This window comes from Piliocolobus tephrosceles, chromosome 7 (genome assembly GCF_002776525.5).
Source record: "Piliocolobus tephrosceles isolate RC106 chromosome 7, ASM277652v3, whole genome shotgun sequence".
Taxonomy (NCBI): Eukaryota; Metazoa; Chordata; class Mammalia; order Primates; family Cercopithecidae; genus Piliocolobus; species Piliocolobus tephrosceles.
In genome coordinates this window covers 28,294,646-28,308,687 of record NC_045440.1, presented here as the reverse complement: position 1 = coordinate 28,308,687, position 14,042 = coordinate 28,294,646, and the positions used below count along the sequence as shown (strand labels likewise).

The 14,042-nt window shown below is 40.4% G+C and overlaps 1 protein-coding gene across 2 annotated transcripts in view; it reads right to left on the bottom strand.

Moving 5' to 3' along the window:
• Positions 1-14,042, bottom strand: part of LEPROTL1 (leptin receptor overlapping transcript like 1) — a 45,061-nt gene that overhangs the window by 23,562 nt on the left and 7,457 nt on the right. Inside the window, exons 3-4 of one of the 2 annotated variants that reach the window (XM_023214626.3) lie at positions 12,058-12,244; positions 8,874-11,204 (exon numbers count right to left, since the gene is read on the bottom strand). In XM_023214626.3, the coding sequence (XP_023070394.1) occupies positions 11,088-11,204; positions 12,058-12,244 (304 nt within the window). In that variant the 3' untranslated portion in view covers positions 8,874-11,087. Of the gene's footprint in view, positions 1-8,873; positions 11,205-12,057; positions 12,245-14,042 lie in introns of those variants that run through there. The other variant, XM_023214625.3, reaches the window with a different exon arrangement.

Sequence of the window (14,042 nt, the reverse complement as noted above, 5' to 3'; positions counted from 1 at the left end):
AGATCCCACAGGGTGAGGGCCCAGTCCCACAAGATTGTCCCTCCCTTCAGATGCAATCACAAGTAGCAGGTCCCTAGAAAACCCACAATGTCTGTCTGACTTGGCTACAAATCAGAGGTTCTCACAACTCCCTTCTTGGATTTGACCATTTGCTAGAGCAGCTCACAGAACATAGGAAAGTACTTTACTTTATTACCTGTTTACCCTAAGGGATACAACTCAGGCACAGAAAGACATTTATCATGTAAGGCAGGGGTCCCCAACCCCCGAGCCCCACAACCCCCAGGCCAGAGGCCAGTATCAGTCCGTGGCCTGTTAAGAACCGGGCAGCAGAGCAGGAGGTAAGCAGCTGATGAGCAAGCATTGCTACCTGAGCTCCACCTCCTGTTAGGTTAGTGGTGGCATTAGACTCTCACAGGATCACAAGCTCTATTGTGCATTGCACATGCAAGGGATCTAGAGATCTGTGAGAATCTAATGCCTGATGATCTGAGGTGGAACAGTTTCATCCCAAAACTATCCCTCGCCTCCCTGTCCATGGAAAAACTGTCTTCCACAAAACCAGTCCCTGATGCCAAAAAGACTGGGGACCACTAACCTAAGAGACCTCAAAGATGTCAGGAGCTGTGTGCCAGGAAATGAGGGTAGCAACCAAATTTTTTTTTTTTTTTTTAAAGACAGGGTCTCACTCTGTCACCCAGGCTGGAACACAGTGGCATGATCATGGCTCACTGCAGCCTCTACCTCAAGCCTTAGGTGATTCTGCCACCTCAGCTTCCTAGGTAGCTGGGAGCACAGGCATGTGCCACCATACCTGGCTAATTTTTTGCATTTATGTAGAGACAGGGTTTTGCCATGTTTCCCAGGCTGGTCTCAAACTCCTGGGCTCAAGCAATCCACCTGGCTTGGCCTTCCAATATATTTCTTATTACATCACAACATTATAGAAGGCTTTTAATATTTACTACCAAATTACATTTTAGAAGGTTCAGACCAACTACTTACACCCCCACCTAAAATGTATGAGAGTGATCATTTTCATACGCACTACCTGGGTATTATAATTTCTTAGAAACACTGGGTATTATAATCTTTACAGATCTTTGCCAAATTTGTAGGTAATAATTTGATTACTAATGAGAATAATGCCCCTTCCTGCACTCTTTATTTGCCACTTATGGGTTTTTATTCAGAAATTGCCTGTTTATATATTTTGCTATTTCTCTCTTGGGCCTTTTACCTTTTCCTTATTTATTTGTGAGGTTTTAAAGCATTCTCCTAAGCCTGGGCATCATGGTGAAACCCCATCTCTACAAAAAAAAAAATTAGCCAGGCATGGTGGTGCGTGCCTGTAGTCCCAGCTACTAGGGAGGCTGAGGTAGGAGGATCCCATAAGCCCAGGGAGATCAAGGGTGCAGGATTAGATGAAGGTATGCATTTTTGGTAAGAATATCATGGATATGGTGTGCTTTTCAGTACATCATATCTGGGGATACATGATATAGATTTTTTTTTTTTAAATTTTAAGATGGGGTCTGGCTCTGCCACCCAGGCTGGAGTGCAGTGGTGAAATCTTGGCTCACTGCAATCTCTGCTTCCTGGGCTTCAGCGATCCTCCCACCTCAGCCTCTGGAGTAGCTGGGACCACAGGCCTGCAGCACCACATTTGGCTAAGTTTTGTATTTTTACAGAGATGAGGCTTATCATATTGCCTAGGCTGATCTTGAACTCCTGCTCTCCAGGGATCCACCTGCCTCTGCCTCCGAAAGTGCTGGGAATACAGGTGTGAGCCACCACTCCTGGGCCACAGTATTTATATCAGAAAAAAGTCAAGTACTGTACATGAGTTTCAGGAGCAGGAGAGAAATAGGGGAAGAGTTGTATAAAGAAGGGTGGTCGACTGTCTTGCTGGCATTCACTTTCCCCCATGTCTTGAGATCAGGCGTGGCTGTGTGACTTGCTCCGGCAATGAAAGGGGAGTAGAGGAGGAGCGTGTGACCTCCAGGTAGGAGATCTAACAGCCACCATGGAGGCCTCCAAGCTTGTTCCCAAGTCTGCCAGAAGATGGACAGTGCTACTGATAGCCCAGATTCCTGAGACAATACTCCAGTAAAGTCACAGCCAATCTGTGATGTAGTGAGAAATAAACCTTTGTTGTTAGCCCTGAGATTTGGGAGTCGTTCGCTGCTGCAGCATAATTGAACCCATCTGGACTCCATCAGGGAGTTTTCCAACTCGAATAAATGTCCACAATGGGCCATGCAGGGTTCTAGGTGGGTATCCAAAATGTCATGTAAGCTGGGCACACTGGCTCACGCCTGCAATCCCAACACTTTGGAAGGCTGAGGCAGGCAGATCACTTGAGGTCAGCAGTTCAAGACCAGCCCGACCAACATGGTAAAACTCCATCTCTACTAAAAATACAAAAATGAGTTGGGTGTGGTGGCGGGTGCCTGTAATCCCAGCTACTTGGGAGGCTGAGGCAGGAGAATTGCTTATGCCGGGGAGGTGGAGGTTGCAGTGAGCCAAGATCACACCACTGTATTCCAGCCTGGGTGACAGAGCCAGACTCCATCTCAAAAAAACAAAACAAAACAAAAAATGTCATGTAAGATGTGTCATTCTGAGCATAACTTTTCCCTACCTTCCTATCCAAGCAGATGGCAGGTTCTGGGTTCATTGTCTCAGGACGAATGTTAAAGGAAGAATACATTGGTGAATAAGGTTTATCCGTATTAAGATTATACTATGTGTCTTTGAATCAAATTCATCTTTGTGATAAAACAAAGAGCCTCTGAGGAAAACCAAAATGAAGTGTTTTCCCTAGGGTTCAGTCCTGGAGCAGCCTAATTGGATTTGGGTGCAAAAAATATAAAATATTCTCTAACTTTAACCCTCATCAGCCTGACCTTGTACAACAGTTGTTAGGGTCTTTCTAGGCCGGTGGGTGGCTCCACTACTTAAAACTGTAAAAACGGAGCTTTGATGTGTTCTCTTGTTTCCTCAGTGGTGAGTTCTCCGAATTTGTTTTCTTCCTGCGCTATTGAGTGATCCTCTTTGCACAGAGACCCCCTGGCTGGACGGCCAGATGTGCCTGCTTGTGGGTCCCACTAAAGGGAGAGGCACAGGATTTTCCCAGTATTAGGGATGCAAATGAGGTGCTGCTGAGCAGAGGGCCCGGTGGCTGCTCTTCCAGACTTGGTATTCTTATCCTCGCTACTGCAGGAAACATGTTCTCTCCGGCCCAGAATGGAGGGTGAGACCGAGACGCATGTGTACGTGGAGCTACGCATGCATCTGCCAGCTTGGCTGCTCCCCTGCGGCCCCCCAAGTTCTCTCCCTGCAAGTTGCCTCAATAAGTCCCCTCCTGCTCCTGGATTCCACCACTTGCAGCGATGACGGCCTCTTTGGCAGGGCTCCCACCTTTTATGGTAGTATTCTTCCACGCTTGCTTAGCAGCATTTTAGGCTGCAGTTTCCCTGTTCAATACGATCCCGTATGTTTTCGTTTTCTCAGAAATGTCGTAGTTTCAGATCCACCAAGGCTTCCCTTTCTTGTTTTAACTTTGCCAATGTATTTGTCTGTTCTTTTTTGTTTTGTATTGTTTTGAGACAGTCTTGCTCTGCTGTGCATGCTGGAGTGCAGTGGTGCAATCTCGGCTTACTGCAACCTCTGCCTACCAGGTTCAAGCGATTCTCCTGCCTCAGCTTCCGGAGTAGCTGGGATTACAGGCATGAGCCACCACACCCGGCTAATTTTTTTTTTTTTTTTTTTTTTTTTTTTTTTGTAGAGAGGGGATTTCACCATGTTGGCGGGGCTGGTCTCAAACTCCTGACCTCAAGTGATCCGCCCGCCTCAGCCTCCCAAAGTTCTGGGATTACCACTATGCCTGGCCTATTTCTCTGCTACACACACACACACACACACAAAGTGTATCATTTCTAAGATTTGGTGCAGGAGTAGGGATAGGGAGGATCACATGCTTAGTCCACTAGATAGTTAAAATGTGTTTTTAAAGAGTTTGTCCACTTAAAAGAGGAAACTGCTTAGCAATACAGGTAATTGGTAAGAAACAGTGAAAGTAACGGCTAACATCTATCATTCACTCCCTATCTATGTGAGCTCTCTGCGGGTTACATTTAAATCTCACCACCACTTTATGAAGTAGATACTAGTAGTATATTCACTTTACACATGTGGAAATGGGACACAGGTTAAATAACCCGGCTAAAGTTACATCACTAGTATCAAGAAGAGCTAGAAGTTGGGTGGGTGGTCTGCCTCCAGAACCTGGTGTGTAGCCCTTATGCTGTGATGTGTGCTACAAAAGGTAAACCCTCCAGGAATTTAAAAAATGGTTACAAAGGCCGGGCATGGTGGCTCACACCTGTAATCCCAGCACTTTGGGAGGCCGAGGTGGGTAGATCACCTGAGGTCAGGAGTTTGAGACCAACCTGTCCAATATGGTTAAACCCTGTCTCTACCAAAAATACAAAAAAAAAAAAAAAAAAAAAAAAAAATTAGCTGGGCGCGGTGGCGCATGCCTGTGATCCAGCTACTCGGGAAGCTGAGGCAGGAGAATCGAACCCAGGAGGTGGAGGTTGCAGTGAGCCGAGATTGTACCAGTGCACTCCAGCCTGGGCGACAGAGCAAGACTCCATCTCAAAGAAAAAAAGAAAATGGTTACAAAGTTAGCGTCCCAACTCTGAATAGTGTTTTGTTTGGCAAGGGTCTGAAACAAGGCAAATCGTGGCATGTCTAAGTAACGGGTGGATATGATGAACCAGTTTGGATCTGTGTGGTCCAGAACCTTGGTTTTTCTTTTCAATCTCTCCCTCACTACTCCTTTACTCCTACCCAGGTGATATGGATGTGCAAAAACTTCGTAGTCATCACTGACTCCACTCTCTCTTCCACACAACTCATCAGCAAACCTTTTATTCCTTTAAAATATAGCCTGACTCTCACCACTTTTTATATCTCCATGGTATCTGGGATCTAGAGATCAGGGTGTCAGAATCAAAAAGCTGTCCCCAATTGCCTCTGAAACCCCAGGATGCTGAAGAACCCCAGACTGCTGTTCCAGAGGAACTCTCACATCCCTATGACCCTGCTGGCTGACAAGACCCGCCAGAGAAAACGGCCCCCCACCCAACCTCTGCCTCCCAGATCTTTCCCTTCCGTGAACTCCACACTTCTCTCTTGGCTTGGAGAGGAATCAGCTTCATTTGATATATTTCTGTCTCTCTCTTATCTCATTAGATTACCACTTCAGAGAGGGACTGTGCTCCAAGATTTTCCTCTTTCCAGTAGTACCTGGAATGCTGTCATGTGGCATGTAACTGCCACTGGGAACAAGGAAGTTTTCTAGAGGAAAAGCTGAAACCAAATGTGGAATTTCAGCATAACTATCTCATGACATACCTGAAGTGAAATACAGAGATGTGAACACCAAGTTGTTTCTACCTAATTCATTGGACATTTCTTAGCATCTGGGTTTTTAAATGTATATATTTTTGAAATCACTGTTTTAATCAGTTTTGATTTAGTTGATAATTTAATAAATTATTTAATTTAAATTACTAGGCCATTTACATGAGTAAATGACAAACATCATTTCTAGTATGAAGTATAGCTCGAAACCACCTTCTTTTTCTTTTAATTCTCAGGGACTAACACCTTTGTCTTCACTGCTACACTCAGTTAATGTTTAGAGCCAATTCTTGCTTATGTTTTGGAAGTTGATGATTTAGACCCTGACAAAAATAAATCCATCTATACTTGGTTTAATCCTAGAAAGTTGTTTCAGTTGTAAACCCTTTTAGAAACAATCCTCAAATAGCTGACATAAGCAAACCTAGCTTTCAGGAAAACATCTGTCCTATTTTGGGGAGGTTCCCAAATCTACACAAGTTCATTTACTTTTGTGTCATAGTTGTATTTACATATTATACAATAAACTGATCTACCAAGAGAAAAAGATACTTTCAATATTAAATGCCAGACACATTATATATCAAGATAATTAATAAATACTAATGCTCTTACAAACAGACATGGAAATACTCAGCTTTAGTCTTGAGTATTTTATTCTATTTGCTGGTTTCTATGGTTGTAAACTGCCACCACGCTTCCCTTTCATAGTATTAGACGTTCTACTTGCTTTTTTTTTTTTTGAGACAGAGTCTCGCTCTGCCACTCAGGCTGGAATGCAGTGGCACGATCTTGGCTCACTGCCACCTCTGCCTCATAGGTTCAGGCGATTTTCCTGCCTCAGCCTCCCAAGTAGCTGGGAATACAGGCACCACCACCACACCCGACTTAATTTTTTTATTTTTAGAAGAGATGGGGTTTCACTATGTTGGCCAGGATGGTCTCGAAGGTCTGACCTCAAGTGATCCACCCTCCTCAGCCTCCCAAAATGCTGCGATTACAGGTGTGAGCCACTGCGCCCAGCCTCTACTGTCTTTTGAAGTAAAAAAAAATTCCTGATTCTGCCCCCACTACAAACACACACACACACACACACACGGAGTACTGCCTCTAAATACAAAACTCCCCAGAATTACAGTTGAAAGATAAATGTTTTATGGTCATAATCTCTCACTCATAGAAACAGGTTTGGATTTTCTCTGTTCCCACCACCCTCTGCTGGAATTTACAAGCTTAACAGTAAATATTTGAATCGCTGTGACTAACCATGTGTATGGGCATAAGCCACATAAATCACAGATGAATTCAAATAATCTTCAAGAGACTGGAAGCAAACCATACAGTCTAAAGTTTCTTGTAAAAATAATCTGTAAATCTGTCTTCATCTCTAAACTTTCAGTAACTAAACACAAAGGGTGAAGTGAGATATAAGACCCCAGAAATCAGATAAAGGTCTATGAGTATCTTGAGCTCAGAATAAGCCCTACATTAAAGCGTAGTAAACTTAATTATAAGGCTTCTTCCACTGCACAGCATGGTAACACCTCCCTTATGTGGTGCTCCTTTTGTAATCTCAGATTATCTAGTATACAGTTAAAAATTAATTTTTTTTCTTAAAAAAGCCTTTCAAGAGGAAGAATACCTATCACAAAGTATTTCATTTGTGCAAGAGGTAGGAGGCACCCTAATTAACTCCACTGACGTTGTACTGTGTACAGAAATGATAATTGATTTAATAAGCTTGGTTGCCTTATTTTTTTCCTTGACCACTTTCCACTCTTCCTAATATACTGTAAATCAGCAACTTGGAAACAAAATAAGTTAAGGGGTGCTAGAAACAAATACTTCGTTGTACGAAAAGGATCAAAAACACAATTGCAGAAAACTACAGGTATGCAGCCACTTACGATGGGGGGGGACATAGTTTATGATGATAGTCCTAAATTACCAAGGCAAAATTAAAGTTGTTTAATATATTCTAAGAAAGCACAAGTGTACGATCCACTTAATACGTTCAAACGATTACAGTAAAACAAACATTAGTTCTTAGTAAGTTAAGCTTCATTGATCTGAAATATTTACCTATAGGATATGTTCTCTTCCTTGGGAATGCCATAAAATGAACAGACCTGTAATAAAATCAGAGCTCCTAATCTTCACTGAAAGAAAGGGCAATACAAGCTTATAGGGAAGAAATACGAATTTCAATTTCCCACCAATCGTATACATCATAAAGCATCCTGGGACCTAAAACACACATATCACTTAACAATAATGTGTTGCTTGTTAACTTTGGTGCATTGATTAAAAGTTATCTGAAACTTAAGAATCTAGTCACATTCAATATAAATATCCTAGACTTTAGAAATCTGGATTATTTTGGCCAAGGGTGGTGGCTCACACCTATAATCCCAGCACTGTTTTCGGGGAGGTAGTGGTGGTGGGGGGGTGGTGGTGGTGATCACTTGAGGCCAGGAGTTTGAGACCAGCGTGGCCAACATGGCAAAACCCCGTCTCTACAAAAAATACAAAAATTAGCCCGGTGTGGTGGTGCACGCTGACAATCCTAGCTACTCAGGAGGCTGAGGGGCAGGGGGATCACTTGAGGCCAGGAGTTTGAGACCAGTGTGGCCAACATGGCAAAACCCTGTTTCTACAAGAAATACAAAAATTAACCAGGTATGGTGACCCATGCATGTAATCCCAGCTACTTAGGAGGCTGAGGCACGAGAATCGCTTGAACCTAGGAGGCAGAAGTTGCAGTGAGCAGAGATTATACCACTGGACTACAGCGTGGGCACAAAGAAAGTCAAAAAAAAAAAAAAAAAAAAAAACAAAAAACAAAAAAAAACCAAACTGGATTATTTTGACAATGCCCCCAAAATCATATTAGAGCAGACATTTAGTGTCCATGGCCTAACTTTTTAAAGTATATGATGAGATTATAATTAGGACAATTTGGGACATGATCAATGTTTGAAAAAAGAGAGCAGTACTTTTCTCTCTTCATAGTGTACCAAACAGAAACATTTTTTGTTTAAAATATTTGCAAAAAGTAACATGCTATAATAATGAGTGGTAAGAAATACATAGTAAGTAGTCATAAAAATGTTCTGAAAATTTAAGAACAGGTAGGACCTTGCCTTTAGATCAGTAGTAATCTTAAATGTCAACAAAACCTTCTATGACTGTTTTTGTAAAAGATTTTGTAAAAATTCTACTTCCCAGATTACCAATCCTTTTACTATAGCTCAGAATCACAGGGCTGCATTGTAGTATCTGTTACTATGGTTTCCATTTTATTTTGGAATGGAAACTTCTGCAAGTCTAACATTACACCAATGTCATCTTGCTTTATATCACATTATTAAAATGGTTAATGCACTTTACAATGAAAGTGTGCAATATATTTTCATTTCAAAAACACCCACAAACTAAAATAGGTATTTAAAATCTTTATTGTTTCATCATCAAAAGTTTTCATTCCATAGAAGAATGGTAATGCTGTATCAGTGCATATTCTATGGAAAATTCATATCTCAAGTAACTAGCCTAGAAATCAGAGACAGCACTATGTCAAGCTAGTGTACAAGGTCAAAGACACAATGCTGCCAATGCAATTAGTATATAGAAAGAATATGCAGCTGTTAGAAAAAGAGTCTATGGCCAAGTGGATAAAACAGTAGCAGTGCACTGCACTGACATCTAGAACAGAAAATGGGGAAGGACTACAGAATGCACTTCCTACAAAAAAAGTCCAGTAGATCACAGGCACAAAGAGTTCCCAACGGTCTCACCAGCTGTCTAATTCATGTGTACCTGCACCTTCCTCTTCAAGTCTGAACATTATAATACCACAAGCCACTTTCAGCCTCAAGTGTGAAGGCTCCAACCACATGCCGATATTTCATCCTGATATTTCATCCTGCTTCTCATCATCTCATATCTAAAAGTCATGGCTTAAGTTAGGCAATAAAACCTGTGGCTTTAGGCATCTTTAGTAAAAAAGGTGAACAAACCCCGAATTTATTCCCATTTTCTTGAGAAATAAACTTCATAAAACAACAAAAGATAGCTGTCATGATTACTGAGTTTTGGCTGATGGTGAAATAATTTTTATGTAAGTATACTGAATAAACATACAAACAAATATTCTTAACAAAATACTGTCAGACCAACTTGAATGTTTTTATAACCCACTCCCGAAAAAAGTCCTGATAATTGTTAGATGTAAACGACCACTACAAATTGATCATGCCTAGTTACCGGGAATTTTTTGGTCACGTACGTTTCTGAAGCTGCTATATAGCTGGACTTGGCTACTTTGTATTAACTCACACAACAAATGCCTTTTTTAAGGAAACAGCAGATCTATCATGATGAAATCAAAATCAAAACTGTTCAGAGGTATACAGGAGACTTGTCTTAAATACTTTTAAATTACATATGATATAACCTTAGAGAATAAGAACTACCATTACCATGGTCTAAATCTTAAACTGTTAATGCATGAATTATCTGTAAGACTAACAAGTTACTTGTTAACCATGGCAAGGCCTTGTCGGGGAGGGGGCATTCTGAATGTATGGCATAGCAATTATTTTCCAGGTAAGTAAACACTTCTAAGTGTTATTAAACTATATTTGAAAAGTTATTTTATGTAATATACACAACATACAAAATAAGTCAAAAGGAGGAAGCAGAGGAAGGTTTTCTGGCATATATGATGCAAACATACAACTGTCCCTCATCAGTAGTGGTTCTATGTATGTCCATTTTAACAGGGTAAAACATGAAAGGTTGATAGGAGATCACAAAGTTCACTTATAAATAGAAACAGGATTCAAAAACTGGAATTTCAATGTCATTTCTTCCCACATTGCAACTCACTCTAACGATAATAAACATAAATAAAAACCTTATCTCAAAAATCTGTTTTTACACCCTTACCTTAAAGTTTAACATAAATTCTTCTAACAATTGAGAAGAAAAGCACTCCTCTGTAGCAATTCCATAAAATAATTTCCAATTCACAAAACACCTGTCATTAGTAAAACCAGCAACCCTTATGGAGGGCGTGGGCATTAACACTTGGCCCCTCTGAGGTATAAATGCAGCTATATTTGCACTGAGTATATAGTCTATAACGTATGCCAACCATCTGCATGTTTGCATAACATTGGGAGTGATGTCATCCTGATTGAAAACTTACTTTTACAATTTTTTGTAATAACGGAGGCTAAATAATTTTAAGAGAAAAGATGTATTTGCCCAGTAATACAGCCGGCAGAATTCTGAATTCCTAACCAATATAAATGATTACATTAAAAAAGTGTTTAACATTGCATATTGATTCCAAAAAAATCAACCAAACAGGAAAAACACATAAATATTTAAATTCAGCAGGACACCACAAAAAGCATACTATAGATAAGTGTGAAATCAGTCAGGCTTTTCCAAAAGAGAAAATCCTTTTAATCCTTCAGCAAGTCTCTGTGAAAATAGTACGCTTACAATAAAAGTGAGAAGGGAGCACCTAAAATACCCCCAACAGGCTTGCCATATCATTCAGCATTAACTGCCCCGTCTCCTGTGTGCGTGAATGGCCAACGAATGACAGGAAGTCCATTTGACAATAGTTCAGTAATTTCTTTTCACCACTGCTGCCAGCTGAAGTCGTCGTTGCTTCCAAAGACCAAGAAAAAGCCTAGTATAGTTGCAAAGATGACTGTGTTTCCTGTGAGAACAAGTGCACAAGCTCCCCACTCAATCTATGGAAATAAGATACACTCAGTTAACAGGCATGAAAAACAAAAGGAAAATGAAAAAAAAAAAAAATCAAGGTTCCAGTTGTATCCTAATTATGATCTAAAAGAAACATGGCTTGTAACAGTAATTGTCACAGTGCTGAACACGTACTTAGTGGTACTTTTATACTACTGTTTTCATTTACCATTGGTTCCTTTAAAAAGAAAGTCAGGAAATGACCATTCAAAAACAAGCTTGACTTCTGGGCTATGATGAAGCAGCATAAAATTCTACAAGTTTCTGTTTATAAAGGAATGTGCTTACTCTTCCTTAATCTAAAAATCTGTCTAGAGTAGATTAAATTTTAGCATATCACAGATGGAAACACACCAGTGTACATTCTTTTGAAGGGGTGGGAAAACAATTGCCTTCTCCATATGGCTGTCTTCTCTACCTCCCCAGAGACGAAGGCGCCAAGTGTGGATCAGTGAGTCTGGGAGGAAGAACTGAGTACCCACAGCCAGCCCCTTCCCCTCTTCAGTGCTCTTCCGCCTGCAGAGCACATACATCTTTTCAGGTCTTCCAGATTTTAAGTTTTACAGGATAGGCCTGGGTTGTTCAGCACTGGGGGAGTTGATATGCTCAACTCTGACAGTTAAGTATTAGCAAGCCAACAGCTGCTGCAGATCCAAGGCACGTTCTCAAATATCTCTTTTTTTAGTTAACAAGAACAAATAATAAAGTGAGATTTTAATCTCTGTCTTCTAGGCTCTTATGTCTTTCATCTCTTTTCATATCATTAACAAAAACTTTGCTTGAGAAAAATTTAACACATGTTCAATATAAAATCATTAATGGAAGAAGATAATCACTTACCAGATGCGCTCTGGCAAATACAATAGGGAGTCCAAAAGCTGACACAACAATGCCTGTTGTAAGAAAGATGGCAAGTTCCTTACAAGCGTTACTCATAGCATCTGTATCATCCACTAATCTTCTTGCTATGCAGTATGGAATAGGTGAAAGGATGTAAAAAAAAAGAACAAAGAGGGGCCAATATTTGCTAGAAAAAGAAAAATAAGTTAATGTAAGTTTTGCTATGTCATTTTCCTACACACAAAATATGGTCTTTTTAAAAAAATCAAGATTCATTCCCTTGACTTCTAATGGATGATACCCAACCTTAGCATAAAGCTGAAACAACCCTAAACTTCCCTTACATCACAAGGAACTCCCAAACTACAGAAATCAAAATACAGAAAAGCAGCTAAAAGTAATTTTGAACACTTTCGGTCAGAATATAGAATTTATCACAATAAAAATAGATAGCTTTTACTCTACCATTCAGTTAATTGTATTGTACCACAGTCATTTCCTGGTTTTGATAACTACAGTTATGTAAGATTTTACGACTCTGGCAAGCTGTGTGGAGGGTACAGGGGATCTCTGTGTATGATTTTTGCAACTGCTTCAGAATCTAAAATTGTTGCAAAATAAAAAGTTAAAAAGAAATAGATGCCCTTAAAACTACCATAGAATAAAATACGTATCATGGTGGAGATCTGATTATACAGAGGCTAATGATAAGCAGCTATTTATGTTTCCTAAATTTATTTTTATTTTTATTTTTTTGAGACGGAGTCTGGCTCTGTTGCCCAGGCTGGAGTGCAGTGGTGTGATCTCGGCTCACTGAAACTTCTGCCTCCTGGGTTCAAGTGATTCTCCTGCCTCAGCCCCGCTGACTAGCTGGGACTACAGGCGTGCGCCACCACGTCCTGCTAATTTTTTATTTTTAGTGGAGATGAGGTTTCACCATGTTGGCCAGGCTGGTCTTCAACTCCTGACCTCAGGTCTAGGCCTCCCAAAGTGCTAGGATTACAGGTGTGAGCCACTATGCCTGACCATTTCCTAAATATTTTAAGAAAAAAATTAAAAACTGAATATATGCTTAAGAAAAATAATTCAAACAGTACAAAAGCACAAAAAGACTAAAAGTTCTCCAAATCTCCTCTTGCTCACTCTCCTATTGAGCTTCTTGGGGACTCTTCCACATTTCCACATAAACTTTAAAATATGAACGGGTCCCTGCAGTTTCCTAACAGTGTGTCTTGAACATATTTACATGTTAGCACTTACAGCTCTTCCTCATTCTTTTTAAGACTGCCTAGTATTTCCATTAATAGATTTACTATAATGTAACCATTTTTCTTCTGAAGGACATTTAGGATGTTTCCAGAATTTTTTTTGGCTCTTATAAGTAAGGCTCAGATGAACAAAACAAAACCAAAAACCAAAAAACAAGGTTGCTTGAACATCCATACTCTCCCCCACTAAATGTATCTATGTAAACATCTGCAAGTGGGTTTGCATGAGTGAAAGGGCTACCTCAAAGAATATATACTTTGAGAGCTACCAGCAAAGTTATCTCCAAGAAAACTACCTATGTGTACTCTCCCACAGCACAAAAGAGTGCCTGCTTGCACTGTCTCTTGTCTTTGCCAATGGATTTGGCTTAGTTTTGAGTGAGGCTGGGGATATTTTCATGTGCTTATTAGCAATTTGTAGTTCTCTTTTTGTATTTTTTTTTCTATTGAGTTGTCCATTGTTTTCTAATTTATCTAAATGTTAAAATGCTAACTTTGAGAAGTTCTTTCTATTCTAAGGAAAGCAATTTTTGTTTTTTGTTTTTTTCTGGAAACGGAGTCTTGCTCTGTTGCCCAGGCTGGAGTGCAGTGGCGTGATCTCGACTCACTGCAACCTCCGTCTCCTGGGTTCAGGTGATTCTCCTGCCTCAGCCTCCCGAGTACCTGGGACTACAGGCATGCGCCACCACGCCTGGCTTTTTTTTGTATTTTTAGTAG